Source organism: Lolium perenne, chromosome 3 (assembly GCF_019359855.2).
Source record: "Lolium perenne isolate Kyuss_39 chromosome 3, Kyuss_2.0, whole genome shotgun sequence".
In the NCBI taxonomy this organism is placed as follows: domain Eukaryota; kingdom Viridiplantae; phylum Streptophyta; class Magnoliopsida; order Poales; family Poaceae; genus Lolium; species Lolium perenne.
In genome coordinates this window covers 209,091,259-209,115,270 of record NC_067246.2, presented here as the reverse complement: position 1 = coordinate 209,115,270, position 24,012 = coordinate 209,091,259, and the positions used below count along the sequence as shown (strand labels likewise).

Here is a 24,012-nt window from a genome sequence, read left to right as displayed (position 1 = left end):
AAACAACAGACAATTGCATTAAGTATGGTGCGTAATATAATCAACAACTACATCCTTAGACATAGCATCGATGTTTTATCCCTAGTGGCAACAACACATCCACAACCTTAGAACTTTCTGTCACTGTCCCAGATTTAATGGAGGCATGAACCCACTATCGAGCATAAATACTCCCTCTTGGAGTTACAAGCAAAAACTTGGCCAGAGCCTCTACTAGTAACAGAGAGCATGCAAGATCATAAACAACACATAGATAATAGATTGATAATCAACATAGCATAGTATTCTCTATTCATCGGATCCCAACAAACACAACATGTAGCATTACAGATAGATGATCTTGATCATGTTAGGCAGCTCACAAGATCCAACAATGAAGCACAATTAGGAGAAGACGACCATCTAGCTACTGCTATGGACCCATAGTCCAGGGGTGAACTACTAACTCATCACTCCGGAGGCGACCATGGCGGTGAAGAGTCCTCCGGGAGATGATTCCCCTCTCCGGCAGGGTGCCGGAGGCGATCTCCTGAATCCCCCGAGATGGGATTGGCGGCGGCGGCGTCTCTGGAAGGTTTTCCGTATCGTGGCTCTCGGTACTGGAGTTATTATCGACGAAGGCTTCTTATAGTCGGAGAGGTAGGTTTAGGGGCGACGCGAGGGGCCCACACAACAGGGCCGCGCGGCCAGGGGGTGGGCCGCGCCGCCCTGGCGTGTCGCCGCCTCGTCGCCCCACTTCGTTTCTCCCCCGGTGTTCTAGAAGCTTCGTGGAAAAATAAGATCCTGGGCGTTGATTTCGTCCAATTCCGAGAATATTTCCTTACTAGGATTTCTGAAATCAAAAACAGCAGAAAATAGCAACTGGCTCTTCGGCATCTCATTAATAGGTTAGTGCCGGAAAATGCATAAATATGACATAAAGTATGCATTAAACATGTAGGTATTATCAATAAAGTGGCATGGAACATAAGAAATTATCGATACGTTGGAGACGTATCAAGTCCCAGGCGGAGACAAGACCGCCGGAGGCTCCAACAGAGTCGACATTGTCAAAGGATCGAAGGGAGGGGGAGAGGAAGGAGCAGGCCTTATCAACAGGAACGGTACCGAGTTTGGTCTCCTGGAGACATACGAAATTAGGCTTAGAGGAAGAAAGCGAGGCGCGCACGATATCACACTTGTCTGCGTCACCCAAACCACGAATGTTCCAGGAACTCACGACAAAAACAACAGTACCACTCATTTGATAACCCGGGAAGGCACCGTGGCAGTACAAAAAAGCATAAGCTGTTGTTGGCTACGATGGCTTAAGGCCAGAGGAACGGAGGTAACAGAGGATGAAAAAAAGGAAAAAAGAAGGCACAGCTAGGCATCTAATCTCAGAGATCCTAGAACAACAGCTTTGACGAAGGCGGGCTGAGCAAGGGGGCACCAGCTCAAGGCAGGCGACGGTGCTGGCGAGGACGATCGTCCCCCTTGCCCAAGCGGCGGCGCCGAAGGGCCGCACGATCATGCAGAGGAAGAGGGCATCGGGTCGGCGTCCACGACGGCGTTGGGGTCGACACCGCATGCAGCCGCCAAGGCTATGAGCCGGGGGAGGGGGATCGGGCCGGGATCGGAGGCGCCACCGAAGCCTGCGTCTGCGGCGGCCTCCAGGAAACGCGGCGTGCCGCCGTCCAGGTTGTACCGCGAAGCCTTGGCCGCCTTAGCCTTGGAGAGCATGGTGAGGAACTGGGGAGCCTCCTTGGCCGCAAGGCGGGAGCTGCGTCTAGCCTTGAAGGCAGAGTCCACCGCCCTTTTGCGGCGGACGGGTTGCTTACGCACGGCATCCTCATGCTCCGCTTCACCGGCGCATGGGAGCAGCACCGTCGAGTCCGAGGCCACCTGAACTGGGGAAGCGAGAGGCACAGGGGGAGGGACAGCCTCCTCGCATCCATCCTCAGCGTCACTGGAAGCCACCAGAGGAGTCGCCGGCACCCGGATGGTGTCGTACCACTGCAGCAAAAGGGGAGCAGGGGTTGGGCAGGGGCTAGGGGAAGAAACGGAAGGAAAAGGGGAGGGTGAGAGGGAGACCTGATCGGTGCTCATGCCGCACTCCGGGAACTGCGACGCGAGACGACGAGCAAGGATCTGATCCCAAAGCACCGTCAGGGGGCTTGATGGCGGAGCAGGCAGCGGGAACCCGCAGTCAGCGGGCAGGCCGTCGACGCCGTCCAGCGCCTTGGCGCGCTCAAGGTTGCCCTGGCGACGGGCAACAATCCTCCCCTAGAGGTTGAGCACAGAGGAGGACTGGGGTGGAGGCATGACGGGAGGAGGAGGCGAGGCCGCCCCAACGACGGAGTCGTCGTCGATGTCGCTGAGGCGAGATTGGCGCGCCCCAACCGGCTCGCCGCCGACGTGGAAGTGCCCGTGGAGCTGGCCCGCGCCGTCGCAGGCCCAAGAGCGGACGATGCGCATGCGAACCTTGGAGGAGCACTCGTTGAAGGCGTCCTGGACCATCAGGATAGGCGGGACGTCGTCGGCATGGGCGAGCTTGACCACCACCCGAACGGCGGAGAAATCGAGCCCGTCGAGGAATTGGGGATCGATGCAGCACACGCTGCCGATGCTACGGAAGGCCGCGTGGATGCCGTGGGCGTCCCAATGCTCCAATGTGAAGCCGGTGGCGGAGAGCTGGGCGAAACGCGGGTGCAGCCACGCTGCGCGGTTGGCGCCATCTTCGGGCCTCTCCAGAGAGATGGAGTGTCCCTCGAGCATGAGCGGCGCCCGGGCGAGCGCGCGTTCGCGGTCCGCCGGAGAGGCGAAGACCACCATCAGCGCTCCAAAGTCGCTCGCCGCGAGCCCCACGGGAGGGTTCCCACCGAGTTCTTCCAACGCGCGGCGCAGGAGGAAGCCGGGAGCGTCCGCCGCGGGCTCGATCACCGCAAAGGCCAAACGGCGGGCATGGTCCGTGTCAGCCGGGGGTGGCAAGTACACCTGCGCGCAACAAGCGCGCGGCATCGCAGGAGCCGACGAAGACGGGGGAGGCGCGTGCGCGCCCACCACCGGAGCAAAGGTGGGCGGCCCACGGTGGTTGATGCTGCGCCCAGAGCCAGCCAAGGGAGCTGGAGGCGCAGTCGCCGAGCGCGCCAGCGCAGCCACATCCGACGACGAGGGCGAGGGAGGCGGGCCACGCGGAAAAGGGGTGGGAGCCCTAGCGAGGAAGCCACGACGAAACCCGGCGGCGGCGGGGCTCCGAGGCGAGGGCGGAGAGGTCGAGCGGCTTCGTCCGGCGCGCAACCTGTCAGGGGAGGCGTCAGGTCCATCAACAAGGGAGATGGAGGGGAGGGCAGAGGTAGGGGAGGAGAAGGTAGGGGGGGGGGGGGGGGAGCTCACATCCTCTAGCCTTATGGCCGTAGCGTCCACAGGCCGCGCACCGGAGAGGCCCCCTGCAATCACCGACGCCGTGCTCCGGGGAGAGGCAGCGGAAGCAGAGCCGGTGGCTGGGGTCTGGGGAGAAGATGAGACGCCTAGCGGGGGAGCGCTGCTGATGGGGAGGTGGCGAGGTGAGCAGGGCCTCCAAATTAAGAGAGTTCATTCACTACAGCAGATAAGGGATAGATGACTTAAGCACATGGCCAGTAGAAAGTGTAATATATTTGGACGGTGCCCTGGGTGCTATGCGCCGAAAAATGTGGAGCCTGGGAATTGATCGATTATTACCTGGCCATGCTAGCATTTTTCTTTTCACCAGGACATGAACCGTGTGAAACAGCAAATTATGGTGAACATGTAATGTACAACAGTAGGACTGTTAGCAGATTCTTTAGAGACACATACTGATTGGAATAGGCTTGTTAGAACAAAGTAATTTAACTGAAGCAGAACAATATCAGTTTGGTCAGTCGGTAGTAAAACAAAAGGTGATGTTCTCAGTCAGCGGGCAAGAACTTTTTTTTGAAAATGAGCTCTTTATTACTTGCGCAATAGACTCGGCCTCTGCATAATTAAGATGCACACAACCGCTAAGAACTGATGAGTACTATTCCTTGAGGCAATACCAACAATAGAAAATCCTTGGTCAAGACAAACATTAGCAATTAATGAACTGTCGGGGCAAAGAAAGGGACAATCACTACCAAATCTGATGGCACGAGATTGTTTCACACTGAGACGATTGTGGAGGACGAACAAAGATATATCCGAGTTCCTTGATGAACCTGTTAATAGAATAATCTTCATAGAAACCAACGAACTGCAATCAACGTAACCTCCATCCTCAAGAGCATGGAAAGAGAGCAGGAAGAGGAGCGGCTTGCTGATGTTTGACTTCATCCGCTCCCTCGTGCTGGTTAATTGGAGCAAAGCTCAAGGGGAATACATCTGGCAGCAGCAGCATCACACGCAAGGAACCCACGATTCTTGAGAGGGGAAAGTGAGGGGGCTCGAAGAAGAGACAACCTAGGGGTTTAAATACATGATGGAAAGCAACAGTGAGCCGACAAAAGCCATTAAAATCGATTGAGCTGATGTGGAAGATGTCGGGACAACGAGCGTTACCATGGAGTAGCGGAGGAGTAAATATGGCATCAACTTGGGAGATCTAGAGGCTCCCGACAGTTTTCGGTGGGAGGCATCCGGTGATTTCCAGTGTGAATCGAGAGGCATGGTCGGCGGTTGCAGTAGCGACCCAGTATGTTTTCTCGATGGTTCGACTTTTTCTTTCTTTCTTCGTGCTGGAGGTTGAGAAGATCAATGTTGGGTAATTCAAACTAGGTAGCACTAGTTTGGACAAGTATACGTCCTTGTCCTAGTAGTATAGCTAGCTGGTATGTGTTTTTCCTAATTATGTTCAGGTTATCCGTGTGTTAGTAGGAGTCTATGTCGTGGTACTACTTGTTTTGTTCTACGTCGGTTGATTTGTTCTAGTACGAGTCAGTTTATGTAAGTCTTGGCTGCACCTATACAAGCAGCGGTGGTTGTCGAAGTTGTAAGCACCAGAAAAATGAAAAACAATAAAGAGAATTTACGAGGCACGACACGTGCCTCTGGCGATCAATTTTGTTGCTGTGTTCGTTGCGTGTTGTTTGGTCGCGTCAGCTCACGACGGATAAAGGAAATCGCGTCCTTTTGTTTCTGTCGTGGTCGAAGTTACGGCCAAGTCTTATATAAGAAGTTGCGCGTATACAGTGAGTTGTGGTGCCGCTGGACCCGTCGATTTGCCGCAAAATCGTGCGTTCGATCCTAGGCAAAGCTAACAATTGGTATCAAAGCTAAGGTGCGAGGCTTCACCGTCAAGTTGCGTCACGGTGGAGTTAGAAGATTCTTCGTCGCCGTCAAGTTGCGTCACACACGAATGAAAATCGAAGAAGAGGATCATGTCAAAGGCAAGAGATGGTGGTGTGACCCTCCGGTACCCTATGCTAGAAGGCGACAACTATGGAGTGTGGGCTGCAAAGATGAAGGTTTTCATGCGTGCACAAGGAGTTTGGACGGCAATCGAAGGCAACCCAAAGATCGACGAGACAAAGGATGAGGAAGCTTTCGCCGCCATAGCCCAAGTTGTACCTGATGCTGTTTTCATGACCAAAGCATACGACAAAGGAAGCTTGGGATACTATCAAGGAGATGAATGCCGGTGATAGCCGCGTCAAGAAGGCCCGTGGCCGTGTTGAAGCTCTTAGGAGGGAGTTTGATTGGTTGAGTATGAATGAATTAGAAAGGGTTGGTGAGTTTGCGTTAAAGCTAACCTCCATGGTTAATGAGATGAGAGCTCTCGGATCAAAGATACATGACATCACAGTTGTGAAAAAATGTCTACGGGCGGTCCCCGACAAGTTTCTACCTATCGTTGGCACTATTGAGCAGTGGGGCGATGTGGAGACAATGTCGGCGATGGAGGTGATCGGACGACCGAAGACTTATGAGTTGACATTGAAGGGACGTGACACGACAAGAAAGAAGAGAAACTTATGTTCTCGCGTGCGAAAGCCAGAGATAAGCAAAAGTACAATAAATTTGACATATCAAAAGTCCATTGCTATAACCGTCAGGAGTTTGGGCACTTCTCTCGCGAGTGTTCTAATCCACAGAAGGAACGTAAGGAGCACGTGACACTTCACCTAGCTGCTCACGATGATGACGATGGGCCGATGATGTTGTGATCATGGAGTGGTGATCACAAAGTTAAGAGTCAGTGTCTTTATTTTGTTTTTAGTGTAAGTGTCGTTTGTGTGTCTCGGCGAGAAGATGACGATCAACATGAAGATGGATGTGCAGCGGTCAAGATGGCAATGCGGGCTGGTATCCGGATGATATGTTGTCTCCAATCAACAAGTCAAAAGTTTGAACTAGGGGGTGATTGTTGGGTAATTCAAACTAGGTAGCACTAGTTTGGGCAAGTATACGTCCGTGTCCTAGTGGTATAGCTAGCTGGTCAGTGTTTTTCCTAATTACGTTCAGGTTATCCGTGTGTTAGTAGGAGTCTATGTCGTGGTACTACTTGTTTTGTTCTACGTCGGTTGATTTGTCCTAGTATGAGTCAGTTTATGTAAGTCTTGGCTGCCCCTATCACTACGGGAGAAACAGGCGTTGCCGTGCGACCGATCGCACGGCAAAGAGCCTATTTTGCACGGCAAAGGCTTTGCCGTGCGTCGACGCACGGCAACGTCTGCACGGCATTGTCCCCGACGGCAAAGACAACATTGCCGTGCGCCTGACCAACATGCCCGGCAAAGGACTTTTCCGTGCGCGCGTTGCGCTGCCGTGCGGCAGCCGCTTTGCCGTGCGAGCTATCGTTGCCGTGCGTGCGCTTCTTTGCCGTGCGACTTTTCTTTGCCGTGCGGCAGATCCTTTGCCATGCGGCCACCCTTTGCCGTGCGGCAACAATTTGCCGTGCGGCCACACTTTGCCGTGCGGCCACGCCCCAGCACGCACGGCAAAACTCCCTCCAGGCACGCCGGAGCAGCATACCAGGTCTACAGGCTTGCGCCACGTGGCGCCTTTGCCGTGTGTATGCACACGGCAAAGTGACCAAATGTCCTTTGCCGTGTGCATACACACGGCAAAGGCCCCTGGTTTTTTCATTTTTTTTCTGTTTTTCTTTAATCCCTGCATTTCAAAATTGCATTTCACATATATATAACATATACAACATATATATTCACCATAGCATCACCAAACACATGAACAACACCACAAATACATCGAGCACACATAGTTTATGCATAACAAGCGCAATGTCCACAAATACATCAAGTACAAGTGCAATGTCCACAAATACATCAACACACATCAAGTACAAGTACAATCCATAACAAGTGTAATGTCCACAAATCCATCAAGACCATGCCATCAACCTTATTGTCCTCCTCCGCTTCCGCCGGCCTCATCGCCATTTCCTTGTGAATAATTATCTATAAGGTTGATGGAATGAACATTTGCATTTGCATTTGCATATTGAACACTTGAACAAGTACAAGTAGCGGGTTGGGCACAAGAGGACTCACCGAGGTTCATGCTCCGGATGATGTTCATGTTGTTGACGGTGATAGGTGTCCCCGGGGTATGAGTGGGCGGTGGCGGCATCCACGGCAGGGAGTAAGGTGGAGGAGGAAGACTCCCCGGTGGAGGAGGAAGACTCCCCGGTGGAGAAGACAGAGCCGTCTGGCTCATCAGCCAGCTCATCTGTGCCTGCTGCTGCTGCATCATCTGCTGCTGCTGTTGCATCTGCTGCATCATCTGTGTCTGCTGCTGCTGGTACTGCAGAATCTGCTGCTCCATCTGCGCCCTTTGCTCCTGGGCCGCCTGCTCCTTCGCTGCCATCTCCTCCTACGTTGTGTTGCCGCGATGTCATTAACATTTCAATGGAAAGCATGTAAAGGAAATGTAGAGACCCGAGGAAGAACATACCCGTAACCGCTCGACAGCTAGATCCGAAGCCCGTGGCCGGGGCTCTACCTCAGGCTGGCCGCTCTTACGACCACGACGGATCTGGCGGAGAGAGGGAACCCTCGCTGGGTCGACGCACCCGTCACCAAACCATAGGCGGCCATGCTTCAAGCCTTCTCCCGCAAGCACCCCGACCTCAGGGTCAAAGTCCTCGGCCTCTGGATTGGCCTCCTCGCCGTACTTCTGCTTGAACTTGGAGACATACGACGTGCACTGGGTCTCGGATTGCGGGTTAACCCACACGGACCCCGTCTCAGGATCAGGCGTCTTCCTTTGCTTCATCTTCTTTAGCACGGCAAAGACGTTAGGCTTCGCTCCTGTCCTGACTTCCTGCAAAAGAGAACATGTAATTGAGTGAAGTGACACACCCTTGCGGAGTTAACAAATATATAACATGAATTCAAAGAATGAAGGAACCATTAATTTGCTCACCTCCTTCTGCAGGTGAAGAGAGATGGGGATGCTGCCTTGGATATGCGATCCACCTCGCATCTCTGCCCGCTTCGCCTTGCCCTCCTCGTGCTTCTTGAGGTACTGGGGGCATGTCCACCACATGACCATCGCACGAAAGCACCTATCGTCGTTACCGACGTACTGAGGAGGGTTCTACATGCACAAGATAAACCCATTATGGTAAAATAAACTACATGGTGATAAAGAAATCAATAACACATAAATGGTCAAAGCCCCTAGCAATTTTTCTTAGCTCTGACTTCATCTCTTTGTCAGCTCTTGCCTACAAGTTTAGCACAAGAAGTTTAGAACGATAAATGACCGATAAATGTCGGAAGTGCTAGCTAATTTGGATAGAATAGTACCAAATTACAAAACCAGCTACTGAAACCGAAACCGCCTCCCTTATCGAAAATTTGCTTGGATTCTTCCGGGGTAGGCTCCCTGTGGGTATTCTTCCAATGTATAGCCTTGAATTTCCTATACCGATGAAAAGAGGAAGAGTTAGCCACGAACATACGAGTGAATGTTTGCGAATAATTAAATGGTTCGCACTTACTCGATGTACGGCTTCACTTCGACCATGGTGTTTAAGACATACGAGTGGATCAAGGTCCGCTCATGTAGGTCCGTTCTGTACGGCTTCGAGCCACTTGACTTGCCACCAAGCCCCACGAAGATGCTAAGCTTGGGTACTTCTTCATTGTTGGCGGCATTGTAACGGAGGACCGGGTTGTGCTTTGTGGGAATGTTGGGATCATAGTGCTTAGTGGTGAAGTTTGCCACCTCCACGTTCAGGACTGCCTCGGCTATGGATGCTTCGATCTTGCATTTATTGCCAGTCATTTGACGAAGCTTTTGTGTTTCTCTCTCGGGACCAAACTGCCAACGGCCCCAATTCGGGCCCCCCTTTAAGCACTCCTCCGCGAGGTGCAGGATCATGTGTTGCATCGGATTAAAAAACCCTGGAGGAAAGATCTTCTCCAGATCGCAAAGCAACACGGGTGCCTCTTCATCCAGCTTCTCAATCACTTTAGTGTCTAACTCCCTAGCACAAATCTGGCGGAAGAAAAAACTCAACCTCGCTAGCACTCGCCAAGTCTTCTGAGGGACATAGCCTCGAATCATCACCGGCATTATCCGCTCAAGCCATATGTGGTAGTCATGACTCTTCAGTCCTTGTACTCGCAGCGTTTCAATGTTCAGGCCCCTCATCCAGTTGGCTGCGAACCCATCGGGGAAAAACAAGGAGTCCTTCATCCATTGGAAGACCTCCCTTTTTGGGCCTTTGTGAGGCGTAACGGAGCGTGTGGCTTAGTCCAAGTTTTTTTGGCACCATTAGGTGGCTGCATGTTCAACTCCGGCCTATCACACCACATTTCTTGATCAATTCGAGCCTTTATGTTATCCTTCGTCTTCTCAGTGTCCACAATCGTGCTCCAAATGGCTTCACTGATATTCTTCTCGGTGTGCATTACATCAATGTTATGCGGGAGCTCGAGAAACTCAAAGTAAGGGAGCTTCCATAAGCACGGCTTGTGAGTCCATTGGTGTGTCTCCCCATATCCTAAGAAACCATTCCCATCAGGGCTAGGCTGAAGAGCATCTAACTCGGCCTTGATTTCCGTTCCGGTCTTCGGAATTGGCTTCGGGCCACGGACAACACGGCCTTTCTTGAAACTCTTTACATCACTCCTGTATGCATGCCTCCGCTCAAGGAACTGTCGAGCTTCATCAAAGCATGAATACTTGCCTCCCTTGTTTAGCCAGAAGAAAGTCACGGCCTGTCTGCACTGTGGGCAAGGCCACTTCCCATGTGTACACCACCCGCGTAACAAAGCACGTCTTTGGCAGGTCATGCAGGGACGTGTGGTACCACACATACATATCGAAGTACTCCTTCTTTGATGCGTCATATGTTCGGATCCCGCGACCTTCCCAGCCACGAACCAAGTCATCCACCAGCGGTTCCAGGTACACATTCATGTTCTTGCCCGGGTATTTGGGCCACAGGATTATCATCGACACAAACATGTTCTCTCGATCTCATGCGTACGACGCCGTGGGGAGGTTCATGGGAATAACAAACACTGGCCAACAACTGTATACTGCAGCCGACATACCATATGGATTGAACCCATCGGTTGATATTGCAACTGCTACGCTCCTCGGGTCACCTGCTTTCAGTGGAAATTTCTTCACAAAGTTCTTCCATGCAGTACCATCCGACGGATGTATCATCTTGTCGGTGTATCTGTTTCCTTCCACGGCCCACCTCATCTGCTGGGCAGTATCCTCGGTCATGAAGAGCCGCTGGATCCTCGGTAGAACTGGAAGATAGCGGAGGATATTCTTGGCAACCGTGGTCTGCCTCTTCTGACCATCACCATTGCGGTCTACCTCAAAGTACCTAGAGGAATTGCATTTGATGCAATAATTTGTGTCAGCGTGCTCCTCTCTCGAATAGCATGCATCCCTTTGGACAAGCGTGTATCTTTGAGATAACATCTTAAGGTCACTGAGCAATTTGGTCGAATAGTAGAAGTTTTGCGGCAAGAGGTGCCCTTTCGGCAGAAGGCTGCCTACGATGACCAGAAGTTCATCGAACCCATCTCTGCACAAGTTCCTATGGCACTTCAAGGCCATAAGGCGAGCGATGGCATCTAGTTGGGTAACCTCTGTATTTTCATGTAGGGGTTTCTGCGAAGCAAACAGAGCCTCATAATACTCCTTTGTGTTTTCCTCCGGGTCCTCACTTGTCTCCGCATCCTGAGGTGTCTCCACCTCTACATGAGAGCTTTCAGGCACATTACCATTAGCCAAGTTTTCTAAGCACCTATCAAAACCAGTGTCATATTCCCCCCTAGGTTGAATCTGCCGCACCTCCTTCCTAGCACGTTTCTTTGCCTTTTCTCGATGGTAAGTCCAAATCCTGTAGGACGGTGTGAACCCAAACTTGATCAGGTGCATACTCATAGTTTCCTTGTCCTGTGCCTTTCGGTTAGCGCACTTACTACAAGGGCACCAAACACTTATAGGTCTGCTAGGGATGGCAAACGCCCTATCCACAAACTGCTCGGTCTTTTCTCCCCATTCATCAGTATAGTCCCACTGACTGATTCTGCCATCGTACATCCAGCCACGATTATCCATCCTCTAATCAGCAACAAAACAAACGAACATAGCATTTATATATCAAATACGAAATAAATGCATCATATATTTATTTATTTTACGCGTGCATCAACCTGAAACTCTACTAGGTGGGCTCCTAGCAGCCGCCGGATCCGTAGATTGAGTACGTTCTCCCAGCTCTACCCCGATCCGAGACAGAATTTCGGCAGCACCTCCCCGCTGCTCTCCCGATACACGTCTCGGCAAAAAGCCGAGAGGGGTGTGCATCCGGAGAACAACGGGGAGGCGCTACCGAAATCCTGTCTCGGATCGGGGTAGAGCACGGAGAACGTACCCAACTACGCATCCGCCGGCTGTCCCGATAAATGCCGTAAGAGTTACGGTTCATAATATGCGAGACCACTAATGCATATTTATCCGCGTAACCCTTACGGTCGGGAAGAGACGCCTAGGTATCGCGACAGACTTGGTGATCTAGACACAAAAAAAACCTATGTACATGTAAAGCTGGGAGGGCCGGAGATTTATACCCTAGACGCGTGAGAGAATCGTCGAAGAAGATTTGGGACGCCGCCCCCCGTCAAACACCCCCACGACGCCGCCCCCCGTGTCCACCTCAAAGCTTCACCTGCATAGCGAGAAAATATGTCATGCAAGTGAACATGAAATCCCCTAAATAAAATCATCTATACAATAAAATCATCTACACTAAAATCCGGCGAGCACGTCCGGCGAGCCGGAGAGCTTCTTGTCGCCCGCCGTGGTTGTTGAGCAAGAGGCCAAGAGCATGTGGTAGGCACTTCTCACGGCTGCCTTTTCTCATTCATCAATGCAACATATATACACACGAGGTAGGCACTTCTCACATGCCACTCATGCCACTCTTTGACCCACTACTCCACTAACATGCACTAACTATCCCTACTAACCATGGGCATCTCAACTTCTCACCGCGTCGCACGGCAGCCTGCCATCTCGCCTCTTTCGCCCACACAGCTGAAGCATCATTGGCATACCTATACTTCCCTAGATCGCCTAAACTACATGCAATGCTTGAATAAAAACATGTAGATACATGGAATCAAGATTAAGACTAAGAACCTTACATATGCAGGGGCTCGGGAGGACTGCACTGCGTGCGCGCAAGGCGGCGACAGCGTGGGGGAGGACTGCAGGAGGTGGCCGGGGGAAGGGGCTGCGGCGGCGTGGTCGTGGGGCCGGGCAGCGGCGGCTGGGAGGAGCAGGAGGTGGCGGCGACGGCGTGGGGGAGGAATGCAGGAGGTGGCCGGGGGAAGGGGCTGCGGCGGCGTGGTCGTGGGCCGGGCAGCGGCGGCTGGGAGGAGCAGGAGGTGGCGGCGACGGCGTCATGGGGGCCAACGGCGGCGCGACGCCCGGGAGGAGCAGCAGGTGGCGGCGGCGTGGTCGTGGGGCCGGGCAGCGGCGGCGCCTGGGAGGAGCAGCAGGTGGCGGCGGCGTGGTCGTGGGGCCGGGCAGCGGCGGCGTGGTCGAGGTGGCGGCGGCGCCGTGGTCGAGGTGGCGGCGGCGGCGTGTGGGGAGGTCGATGCGGCGGCGTGTGGGGAGGTCGATGCGGATGCGTGGAGGATGGGGGGAGAAAGTTTTCTGGCTCAGGACGTCCCGACCGCGCCTTATCCTCATTCTTTGCCGTGCGGCCTTCTTTGCCGTGCGGCAAAGAACCTTTTCCGTGCGGGGCAGCTTTGCCGGGCGCAGGCTTGCCTTTGCCGTGCAGGTGCTTTCTTTGCGTGCGCTGCGCACGGCAAAGATTTTTATTTTATTTTTACCACTTCTATAACACTAAGAATTTTATTTGTAAATTATCAATAACATTAAGTTTTATTTGTAAATTATATTAAACTTGTTTTTCAAAATGTGTATTATTTAATACTATATGTTTCATGTTTTTCAAGAAATGTGTGATTAACCATAACCCTAACCCTACCCCTAAATCCTAACCCATTGATCTAGCCACATTAATCATAACCCTAACCCTAAATCATATAACCCTAAATCATATAACCCTAAATCATAACCCTAACCCTAAACCCTAACCCTAAATCCTAACACATTAATACTTAACCATAAATCCTAACACATTAATACTTAACCATGCATCATAAACCCTAACTCTAACCCTAAACCCTAAACCTATACCTAACCATAAATACTTACCCTTCAACCTAAATCTTTGGTTCTCCATGTGTATATGTACTAAACAAACCTAAAAGAATGAAAAGTTACATTGGTGCACCCTCGCGCGGAGAAATCTAGGGGGGTAGACCCGCCGGGGCACACGTTCCGCTGTTTTGGGGGGAGGAGGGGGATAACGACCGCCGGAGCACCGGAACCCCACCAAACCTTGCATGTGGACCTATGATATGTGTCAAAGTGTGATGCAAGGTGTAATGGTGCAAAAGTAGCTCCCCTAAACCCTAAACTGGGGAGGCTTCGAGCCTTAAACCCCTCTAAATCCCTAAACCACGACGCCGGAGCTGCAGAACCATGCATCATAAACCCTAACCCTAACCCTAAACCCTAAACCTATACCTAACCATAAATACTTACCCTTTAACCTAAACCCTAGCCCTAGCCCCTAAACCCTAGCCCTAACCCTACACCTAACCCTAACCAGTAGACCAGGCACACCGTCGATCGTGTGATAATGGCTCTAGCTGCTGGTATATGTGCCAAAGGGTCCCAATCTTTGGTTCTCCATGTGTATATGTACTAAACAAACCTAAAAGAATGAAAAGTTACATTGGTGCACCCTCGCGCGGAGAAATCTAGGGGTAGACCCGCCGGGGCACACGTTCCATTGTTTTGGGGGAGGAGGGGGTAACGACCGCCGGAGCACCGTTACCCCACCAAACCTTGCATGTGGACCTATGATATGTGTCAAAGTGTGATGCAAGGTGTAATGGTGCAAAAGTAGCTCCCCTAAACCCTAAACCCTAAACTGGGGAGGCTTCGAGCCCAAAACCCCTCTAAATCCCTAAACCACGACGCCGGAGCTGCAGAACCATGCATCATAAACCCTAACCCTAACCCTAAACCCTAAACCTATACCTAACCATAAATACTTACCCTTTAACCTAAACCCTAGCCCTAGCCCCTAAACCCTAGCCCTAACCCTACACCTAACCCTAACCAGAGACTGCACACCGTCGATCGTGTGATAATGGCTCTAGCTGCGGGTATATGTGCCAAAGGGTCCCAATCTTTGGTTCTCCATGTGTATATGTACTAAACAAACCTAAAAGAATGAAAAGTTACATTGGTGCACCCTGCGCGGAGAAATCTAGGGGGTAGACCCGCCAGGGCACACGTTCCATTGTTTTGGGGGAGGAGGGGATAACGACCGCCGGAGCACCGGAACCCCACCAAACCTTGCATGTAGACCTATGATATGTGTCAAAGTGTGATGCAAGGTGTAATGGTGCAAAAGTAGCTCCCTAAACCCTAAACCCTAAACCGGGGAGGCTTCGAGCCCTAAACCCCTCTAAATCCCTAAACCACGACGCCTGAGTCTGCAGAACCATGCATCATAAACCCTAACCCTAACCCTAAACCCTAAACCTATACCTAACCATAAATACTTACCCTTTAACCTAAACCCTAGCCCTAGCCCCTAAACCCTAGCCCTAACCCTACACCTAACCCTAACCAAGAGACCGTGCACACCGTCGATCGTGTGATAATGGCTCTAGCTGCTGGTATATGTGCCAAAGGGTCCCAATCTTTGGTTCTCCATGTGTATATGTACTAAACAAACCTAAAAGAATGAAAAGTTACATTGGTGCACCCTCGCGCGGAGAAATCTAGGGGGTAGACCCGCTGGGCACACGTTCCGCTGTTTTGGGGGGAGGAGGGGGATAACGACCGCCGGAGCACCGGAACCCCACCAAACCTTGCATGTGGACCTATGATATGTGTCAAAGTGTGATGCAAGGTGTAATGGTGCAAAAGTAGCTCCCCTAAACCCTAAACCCTAAACTGGGGCGGCTTCGAGCCAAAAACCCCTCAAAATCCCTAAACCACGACGCCGTGAGCTGCAGAACCATGCATCATAAACCCTAACCCTAACCCTAAACCCTAAACCTATACCTAACCATAAATACTTACCCTTTAACCTAAACCCTAGCCCTAGCCCCTAAACCCTAGCCCTAACCCTACACCTAACCCTAACCAAGAGACCGTGCACACCGTCGATCGTGTGATAATGGCTCTAGCTGCGGGTATATGTGCCAAAGGGTCCCAATCTTTGGTTCTCCATGTGTATATGTACTAAACAAACCTAAAAGAATGAAAAGTTACATTGGTGCACCCTCGCGCGGAGAAATCTAGGGGGGTAGACCCGCCGGGGCACACGTTCCGCTGTTTTGGGGGGAGGAGGGGGATAACGACCGCCGGAGCACCGGAACCCCACCAAACCTTGCATGTGGACCTATTCTATGTTTCAAAGTGTGATGCAAGGTGTAATGGTGCAAAAGTAGCTCCCCTAAACCCTAAACCCTAAACTGGGGAGGCTTCGAGCCCTAAACCCCTCTAAATCCCTAAACCACGACGCCGGAGCTGCAGAACCATGCATCATAAACCCTAACCCTAACCCTAAACCCTAAACCTATACCTAACCATAAATACTTACCCTTTAACCTAAACCCTAGCCCCTAAACCCTAGCCCTAACCCTACACCTAACCCTAACCAGTAGATCAGGCACACCGTCGATCGTGTGATAATGGCTCTAGCTGCGGGTATATGTGCCAAAGGGTCCCAATATTGGTTCTCCATGTGTATATGTACTAAACAAACCTAAAAGAATGAAAAGTTACATTGGTGCACCCTCACGCGGATAAATCTAGGGGGGTAGACCCGCCGGGGCACACGTTCCGCTGTTTTGGGGGGAGGAGGGGGATAACGACCGCCGGAGCACCGGAACCCCACCAAACCTTGCATGTGGACCTATTCTATGTTTCAAAGTGTGATGCTAGGTGTAATTCACCAAATGGTGCATGGCATGGATCCCCGGTCTGACATTCCTCACCTTCGGGCGATAACACTTAACAGATTCCTGGACGTGTACGGTGAAGTGTCCCGCCGCGGGTATATCGGGGGCTAGACTGTGCCAAAGGGTACCACACATGGTTTTCCATATGTCCATGGACTAAACAAACCTAAACCTATGAAAAGGTATATTGGTGGAACCTCGCGCGGAGAAATCTAGGGGGTAGACCCGCCGTCCCGCTGTTTTGGGGGGGAAGGAGGGGGACGGCCGCCGGAGCACCGGAACCCTGATATATGTGGGGGATGAGCATGGAGACTAATTTTGTATTTCACATAGTGTAATAAATAGTCATCAAAAAGAAAAAATAATTAACAAAATAAATATAAGTAGTAGATGAAATAAAATAGTTAGAAAAACAAATAAAATGTATATTGGCGCACGGCAAAGGGAGAAGCGCACGGCAAAGGACCCTTTGCCGTGCAATTGGTCTGTCTGCACGGCAAAGGGGCGGGACACGGCAGTGCCCAGGCCTTTGCCGTGCGCTGTTTCTTTGCCGTGCGGCTTGCAGGGACTTTGCCGTCCTAAAATCTTTGCCGTGCGTTGCTCCCATTCTTTGCCGTGAGAAACTTCTTTGCCGTGCGCCATATCTTTCTTTGCCGTGCTATGTTTCTTTGCCGTGCGCTGCTCTCATACTTTGCCGTGCATTTTTGCGTTGCCGTGCGCTCTTCTTGCTACGCACGGCAAAGAAATCTTTGCCGTGCAGCAGCTCACGGCAAAGCTTGGCTGCACGGCAGCGCCTGATTTTCCCGTAGTGTATATAAGGAGCGGTGGTTGTCAAGTTGTAAGCACCAGAAAAACGAAAAGCAATAAAGAGAATTTACGAGGCACGGCACGTGTCTCTGGCGATCAATTTTGTTGCTGCGTTCGTTGCGTGTTGTCTGGTCGCGTCAGCTCACGACGGATAAAGGAAATCGCGTCCTTGCGCGGGCTATAACAAAATAGCGTGGGTCTAAAAATACGCTATTAGCATGTTATAGCGTGCTATTAACGCGAATAGCGCGCTATAACGCCGAAATAGCGTAGCGTCGGCTCTCCAGATATGCTATAGCGTGCTATTAGCGTTGGAATAGCGCGCTATTTTTTTCCATGGTCGTGGTCGAAGTTCCGACGAAGTCGTATACAAGAAGCTGTGTTGCACGTATACGGTGAGTTGTGGTGCAGCTGGACCCATCGATTGGCCGCAAGATCGTGCATTCGATCCTAGGCAAAGCTAACAATTAAGAGGCGGGCTAGGTAGAGGGAAGGCAGAAATTTCCTGTGGGATGGGCTAGGCCGGTCACGCGAACAGGCAGTTGGTCTCCTAACAATGAAGTAACTGTTAGGGCAATATGCTTGTTGTATTACCAGGGGGGCCAAATGCCACAATATATAGTACATGTACAGGTGCACATATGCAGAAAGCCCCCTAATATATGGGGAAACTACAATATACAGATATATACATCTAACACCCCCCGCAAAATTATGGTGGATCCACAACACTGAGTTTGGAGAGTAAGAAATCATGTTGCGCTCGAGTCTGTGCCTTCGTAAAGAAATCCGCCAACTGCAAATCTGAAGGCACATAATGAACCGCAACAACATCATCATGTACCTGTGCACGTGTGTCAAAAAGCATCAACACCGATATGCTTGGTCAGCTCATGCTTAACCGGATCACGTGCAATATTGATAGCACCTGTACTGTCAGAAAAAACTGGAGTGGGTGTCGTAACAGAGACCCCAAAATCTGCAAGCAACCACCGTAACCAAGTCACCTCAGCAATCAACAAAGCCATAGCCCGCAACTCAGGCTCAACACTCGAACGGGAAACTGCGACCTGTTTCTTCGTCTTCCAAGCAACAAGCGAACCACCAAGAAACACACAGTAAGCAGAAAGCGAACGACGATCCGTAGGATCGCTCGTCCACGTAGCATCCGAATAGCACTGGAGCTGGAGAGAGCTGGAACGGGGAAAGAAAAGGCGACGAGTGATCGTGCCACGAAGATAACGAAGAACACGGAGGAGATGACTATAGTGAACAGTGGTAGGAGATGAGACAAACTGACTCAGAATATGAACAGGATAAGAAATATCAGGACGAGTGACAACAAGATAAACAAGACTCCCAACAAGATGGCGATAACGGGTGGGATCAGGAAGAGGATCACCATCAGTAGGACGAAGCTTAACATTAAGCTCCATAGGAGTATCGACTGTGCGCTCATCCCCAAGAGCAGCACGAGCAAGAAGATCCTGAATGTACTTTTCCTGAGAGATAGAAAAACCATCAGAAGTGGAGGAAACCTCAATGCCAAGAAAATAGCGAAGAGGACCAAGACCAGTCATAAGAAACTGATCACGAAGACGAGCCTTGACGTAGGCAATATACTCAGGATCATCACCAGTAATGATCATATCATCAACATAGAGAAGAAGAAGAGTACGTCCACGAGGAGAAGTGTGAACGAAAAGTGCTGGATCATGAAGACTAGGAGAGAAACCAGCAGCAGTCACCACAGAGGCGAAGCGCTCAAACCAGGCATGAGGGGCCTGTTTGAGACCATAGAGAGAACGTCGAAGACGACAAACCATCCCATCGGGAACAGAATACCCAGGAGGAGGCTGCATGTAAACCTCCTCACTCAACTCGCCATTAAGAAAAGCATTCTGAACATCAAGCTGGGAGACAGACCAGCGGCGAACAAAAGCAACAGCAAGAAGGGTACGCACAGTAGTCATATGAGCCACAGGGGCAAAAGTCTCATCATAGTCACGACCGTGCTCCTGCTGAAAACCACGAGCCATAAGACGCGCTTTATAGCGCTCAAGAGATCCATCAGAGCGAGTCTTAATTTTATAGACCCACTTACACGTGATGGGACGAACACCAGAAGGGGGAGAAACAAGATCCCGAGTGCCAGTGCGCTCAAGCGCAGCAATCTCCTCAGCCATGGAAAGCTGCCATTCAGGATGACGCTCGGCATCCCGATAAGAAGTCGGCTCGGAAACGACAGAGAGACCATACTGACTAGGAGAGTAACGAGCTGGAGCACGACGCTGACGAACAGGCCGTGAAGGGGGAAGCTCATCTGCAGAAGACAAGTCATCAGAAGAAGAGGAAGAAGGGACATCATCGGAAGGAGCCGAAGCCGGAGAACGAGGAGTACTAGGTGGACTAGACGAACGAGAGGATGGCACTGAAGGGGACGCATCAGAAGTAGGAGGGAGGGGAGGAGGGACAGCAAGGGGTGCATCCGGAAAAAGAAGAAAAGAGATATCATCCACCGGGTAAGTACCCGAGGTGGGGCGAGGATAGAAGGGACACGTCTCATCAAACGTGACATCACGAGAGATGCGCATCCGACGACCAACGGGGTCCCAACAGCGATAGCCCTTTATGCTCATCACTGTATCCGAGAAAAACACACTCAACAGACTGAGCGGTCAGTTTGGTGCGTTCGCGAGGAGGCAGAAGGACATAGCAGACGCAACCAAATGAACGGAGAGTAGAGTAGTCTGGAGAAACACCAGAGAGACGCTCGAGAGGAATGCCACCCTGTAGAGCAGCGGAAGGCTGAATGTTAATGAGGTGGGCTGACGTAGCAATAGCCTCAGCCCAGAAATGTGGCGGAAGAGAAGAAGCAATCATCATAGCACGGGTGGTCTCAAGAAGATGACGATGCTTACGCTCGGCGACGCCATTTTGAGCATGCGCGCCGGGACAAGAAAACTGAGCGAGGGTGCCCTCCTCAGCAAGGACACCACGAAGGTGCTGGGAGATATACTCACCAGCAGAATCAGCACGGAACACGCGAATGGGTGAGGAATACTGAGTGCGGACCATGGCCGCAAAACGCTGATAAATAGAAAGCACCTCACTGCGAGAGTGCATGAAAAACACCCAGGTGTACAGTGAAAAATCATCAATGAATAAGATATAGTATCGATGGCCCCCTTTCGAAGCGAAGGGAGCCGGACCCCAAACATCTGAATGGACTAAATCGAACGGTCGCTGAGAGACAGACACACCAGTAGGATAAGGAAGCTGAATCTGTTTGCCTAACCTACAGCCCTGACAGTGTAACGACCCAACTTCAGAGACAGACCCCAGAAGGCCACGATGAACCAAAGACTACAGGCGAGAGTCACAAAGGTGACCAAGACGATGATGCCACTGCTGAAAAGAGCCGGCGACAGAGGCAACAACCGGAGGAGAACTGGGAGATGGAGTGGCAGCGGAAGGAACACGAAGCCAGTCTAACTCCCAAAGCCCCGGAGACTTACGGCTACGAGGGCCAGCTCCAACCAGGGCCTGTGTGCGACAATCCTGAACCGCATAAGACTCAGCGTCAAGAATGACGCGACAACCAGAATCGGTGAGCTGGCTAGCAGAGAAAAGGTTCATCTGAAGGCGAGGAACATGAGAAACATCAGGGACAGAGAAAGAGGGAGTAGAAAGGGTGCCTATACTAGAAACAGGAATAGATGTACCATCAGCCGTGACAACACGGACAGGAGAAATAAGAGACCGAAGAGCAGACAGAATAGAAGACTCAGAGGTCATATGAAAGGAAGCTCCAGAATCCAGATACCACGGGGATGTACCTGACTGTGTAGAAACTGGTGGTCGCGCAGGGCCAGAAGAGCCAGTCACAGAACCAGCAGCGCCCGGCGAGGAAGAGTCTGTAGTAGCGAGCAGACCACGAAGACCCCTGAGAATGTCCTGATCAGAGAGTGCAACTGCAGAAGATCCTGAAGAGCCAGCCTGCTGACGGTCCTGGAACTGCTGACGTAAACTGGGATCCCGCGTCCAACAGGTGGAGGAAGTGTGGCCAACCTTGCCACAGTAGGTGCAATGAGGACGAGGGCGGAGACTCGGACCGCGAGGCTGCTGACGTAAACTGAAATCCCAAGCATCAAGCAGGTGGTGAAGCTGCGCTATCTCATGCGTAGAGAGGGGCATGACTGGAGAGGTCGACGTATAATTAGGTGCCGACGAGGAGCTATCACCCACACACACAGAGAACACCAAAGGGGACGACGGAGAGCAACACGCCGATGAAGACAGAGTCGGCAAAGCGCGATCATAACCACGTGAAGAGGCCGTGAAAGTCGATGTAGAGCGGCAGGCCGACGTAGACGGAGTCGACGAAGCGCGGCCATAACTGATACGTCCAATTTGCATCACTATTTTATATCATAATTTTCTATTATTCATTGATATATTTCATGTTTGGACATAATACTTACGTTATTTCATCTATTTTGCATGTTTCATCATTATTGGAGGATCGAGCACCGGAGCCAGGATTCTGCTGGAAAAAGCACCGTCAGAACGCAATATTTCGGAAGATCAACTGTGGAAGGAAATTATGCCAAAAATCCTATTTTTCCTGATGACGAAGGAAGCCAGAAGGGGGAGCCGAGAAGACCCAAGGTGGGCCCAGACCACAGGCCGGCGCGGCCCATGGCCTGGCCGCGCCACCTGGTGGTGAGGGGGCCCCACAGCCCCTTTCGCCTCCTTTTCTTCGCGAAATCCTTCGTCCCGAAGACCTAAGCCACAGAGGATACCTCACGAAGAGTTACAGCCGCCTCTGTGGGGCGGAGAACACCAGAGAGAAAAGAGCTCTCCAGCGGGCTGAGATCCGCCGGGGAAATTCCCTCCGGGAGGGGGAAATCGACGCCATCGTCACCGTCATCGAGCTGGACATCATCTCCATCACCATCATCATCATCTCCACCATCATCACCGCCGTCTCCACCGCTGGACATCGTCACCGCCGTAGCAATTTGGGTTTGATCTTGATTGTTTGATAGGGGAAACTCTCCCGGTATTGATTTCTACTTGTTATTGATGCTATTGAGTGAAACCATTGGACCAAGGTTTATGTTCAGATTGTTATTCATCATCATATCACCTCTGATCATGTTCCATATGATGTCTCGTGAGTAGTTCATTTAGTTCTTGAGGACATGGGTGAAGTCTAAATGTTAGTAGTGAACTATGGTTGAGTAATATTCAATGTTATGATATTTAAGTTGTGGTGTTATTCTTCTAGTGGTGTCGTGTGAACGCCGACTACATGACACTTCACCTTTATGGGCCTAGGGGAATGCATCTTGTACTCGTTTGCCGATTGCGGGGTTGCCGGAGTGACAGAAACCTAAACCCCCGTTGGTATATCGATGCAGGAGGGATAGCAGGATCTCAGAGTTTAAGGCTGTGGTTAGATTTATCTTAATTACTTTCTTGTAGTTGCGGATGCTTGCAAGGGGTATAATCACAAGTATGTATTAGTCCTAGGAAGGGCGGTACATTAGCACAGGTTCACCCACACAACACTTATCAAAACAATGAAGATTATTTAGCCGTATGTAGCGAAAGCACTAGACTAAAATCCCGTGTGTCCTCGAGAACGTTTGGTCATTATAAGTAAACAAACCGGCTTGTCCTTTGTGCTAAAAAGGATTGGGCCACTCGCTGCAATTGTTACTCTCGCACTTTACTTACTCGTAATTTATTCACCTGTTATATCAAAACCCCCTGAATACTTGTCTGTGAGCATTTACAGCGAATCCTTCATCGAAACTGCTTGTCAACACCTTCTGCTCCTCATTGGGATCGACATTCTTACTTATCGAAGATACTACGATACTGTTATCACCAGATTTTGGACAAATCCAGAGGTGGGCCGTAAGGGAGATGGGCTTAGGAGACTACACGTGGAAGATCTCTGAAGCGGCCTTGCGCGGAGAATTTGGGCTAGCTTGCCCGTGTATCTTTAATTTTAGTAGATTATATCTTAGATCAAAAGTTAGAGTTTGTATCGTGCACGGTGGGATATTCCCACGTTAGAAAGTCCCCTGGACTATAAATATGTATCTAGGGTTTATGGAATAAACAACAACACAACGTTCACCCCAAAACAAACCAATCTCGGCGCATCGCCAACTCCTTCGTCTCGAGGGTTTCTATCAGGTAAGCGACATGCTGCCTAGATCGCATCTTGCGATCTAGGCAGTACAAGCTCCACGTTGTTCATGCGTTGCGCGTACTGAAGCGTCTTTGATGGCGCGCAACGTAGTTATCATAGATGTGTTAGGGTTAGCATAGCTCTTCGTATAAACATGCTTACGTAGTGCAACCCTTGCATGTCTAGCCGTCCTCACGCCTATCTCAGGCGTGGGGGCGGCACCCTGCTTGTTCATCATCTAGTAGATCTGATCCGTTACGATTGCTCCTTGTTATGCAAGGATTAGTTTAATATCTGCAATAGTTAGGCCTTACAAAGGGGGGGAGGATCCAGCGGCACGTAGGGTGGCGTTCGCAAGTCCTAAACAGGATGTTCCAAGAATCAACTTCATTGTTGGTTTTTAGGCCTTGTTTAGGATCGGCTTACGAGCACCGTGCGTGGCCGCGAGGCCCAACCTGG

At 51.1% G+C, this 24,012-nt stretch overlaps 1 protein-coding gene across 2 annotated transcripts; it reads right to left on the bottom strand.

The window, feature by feature from the left end:
* Positions 1 to 1,108: 1,108 nt before the first annotated feature.
* LOC127338516 (uncharacterized) lies at positions 1,109 to 3,749 on the bottom strand. Of its 2 annotated transcripts, XR_007874396.1 has the most exons (3): positions 3,376 to 3,749; positions 2,074 to 3,280; positions 1,109 to 1,995 (listed from the first exon to the last, which is right to left on the bottom strand). XR_007874396.1 is itself a non-coding variant. In XM_051364596.1 (2 exons), coding segments are annotated over exons 1-2 (1,017 nt in total). In that variant the 5' UTR covers positions 3,378 to 3,749; the 3' UTR covers positions 1,109 to 2,265. The 2 variants fall into 2 exon arrangements, 1 of the variants encoding a protein (XP_051220556.1); XM_051364596.1 differs by having other exon boundaries at positions 1,109 to 3,280.
* Between the last annotated feature and the right edge of the window lie 20,263 nt (positions 3,750 to 24,012).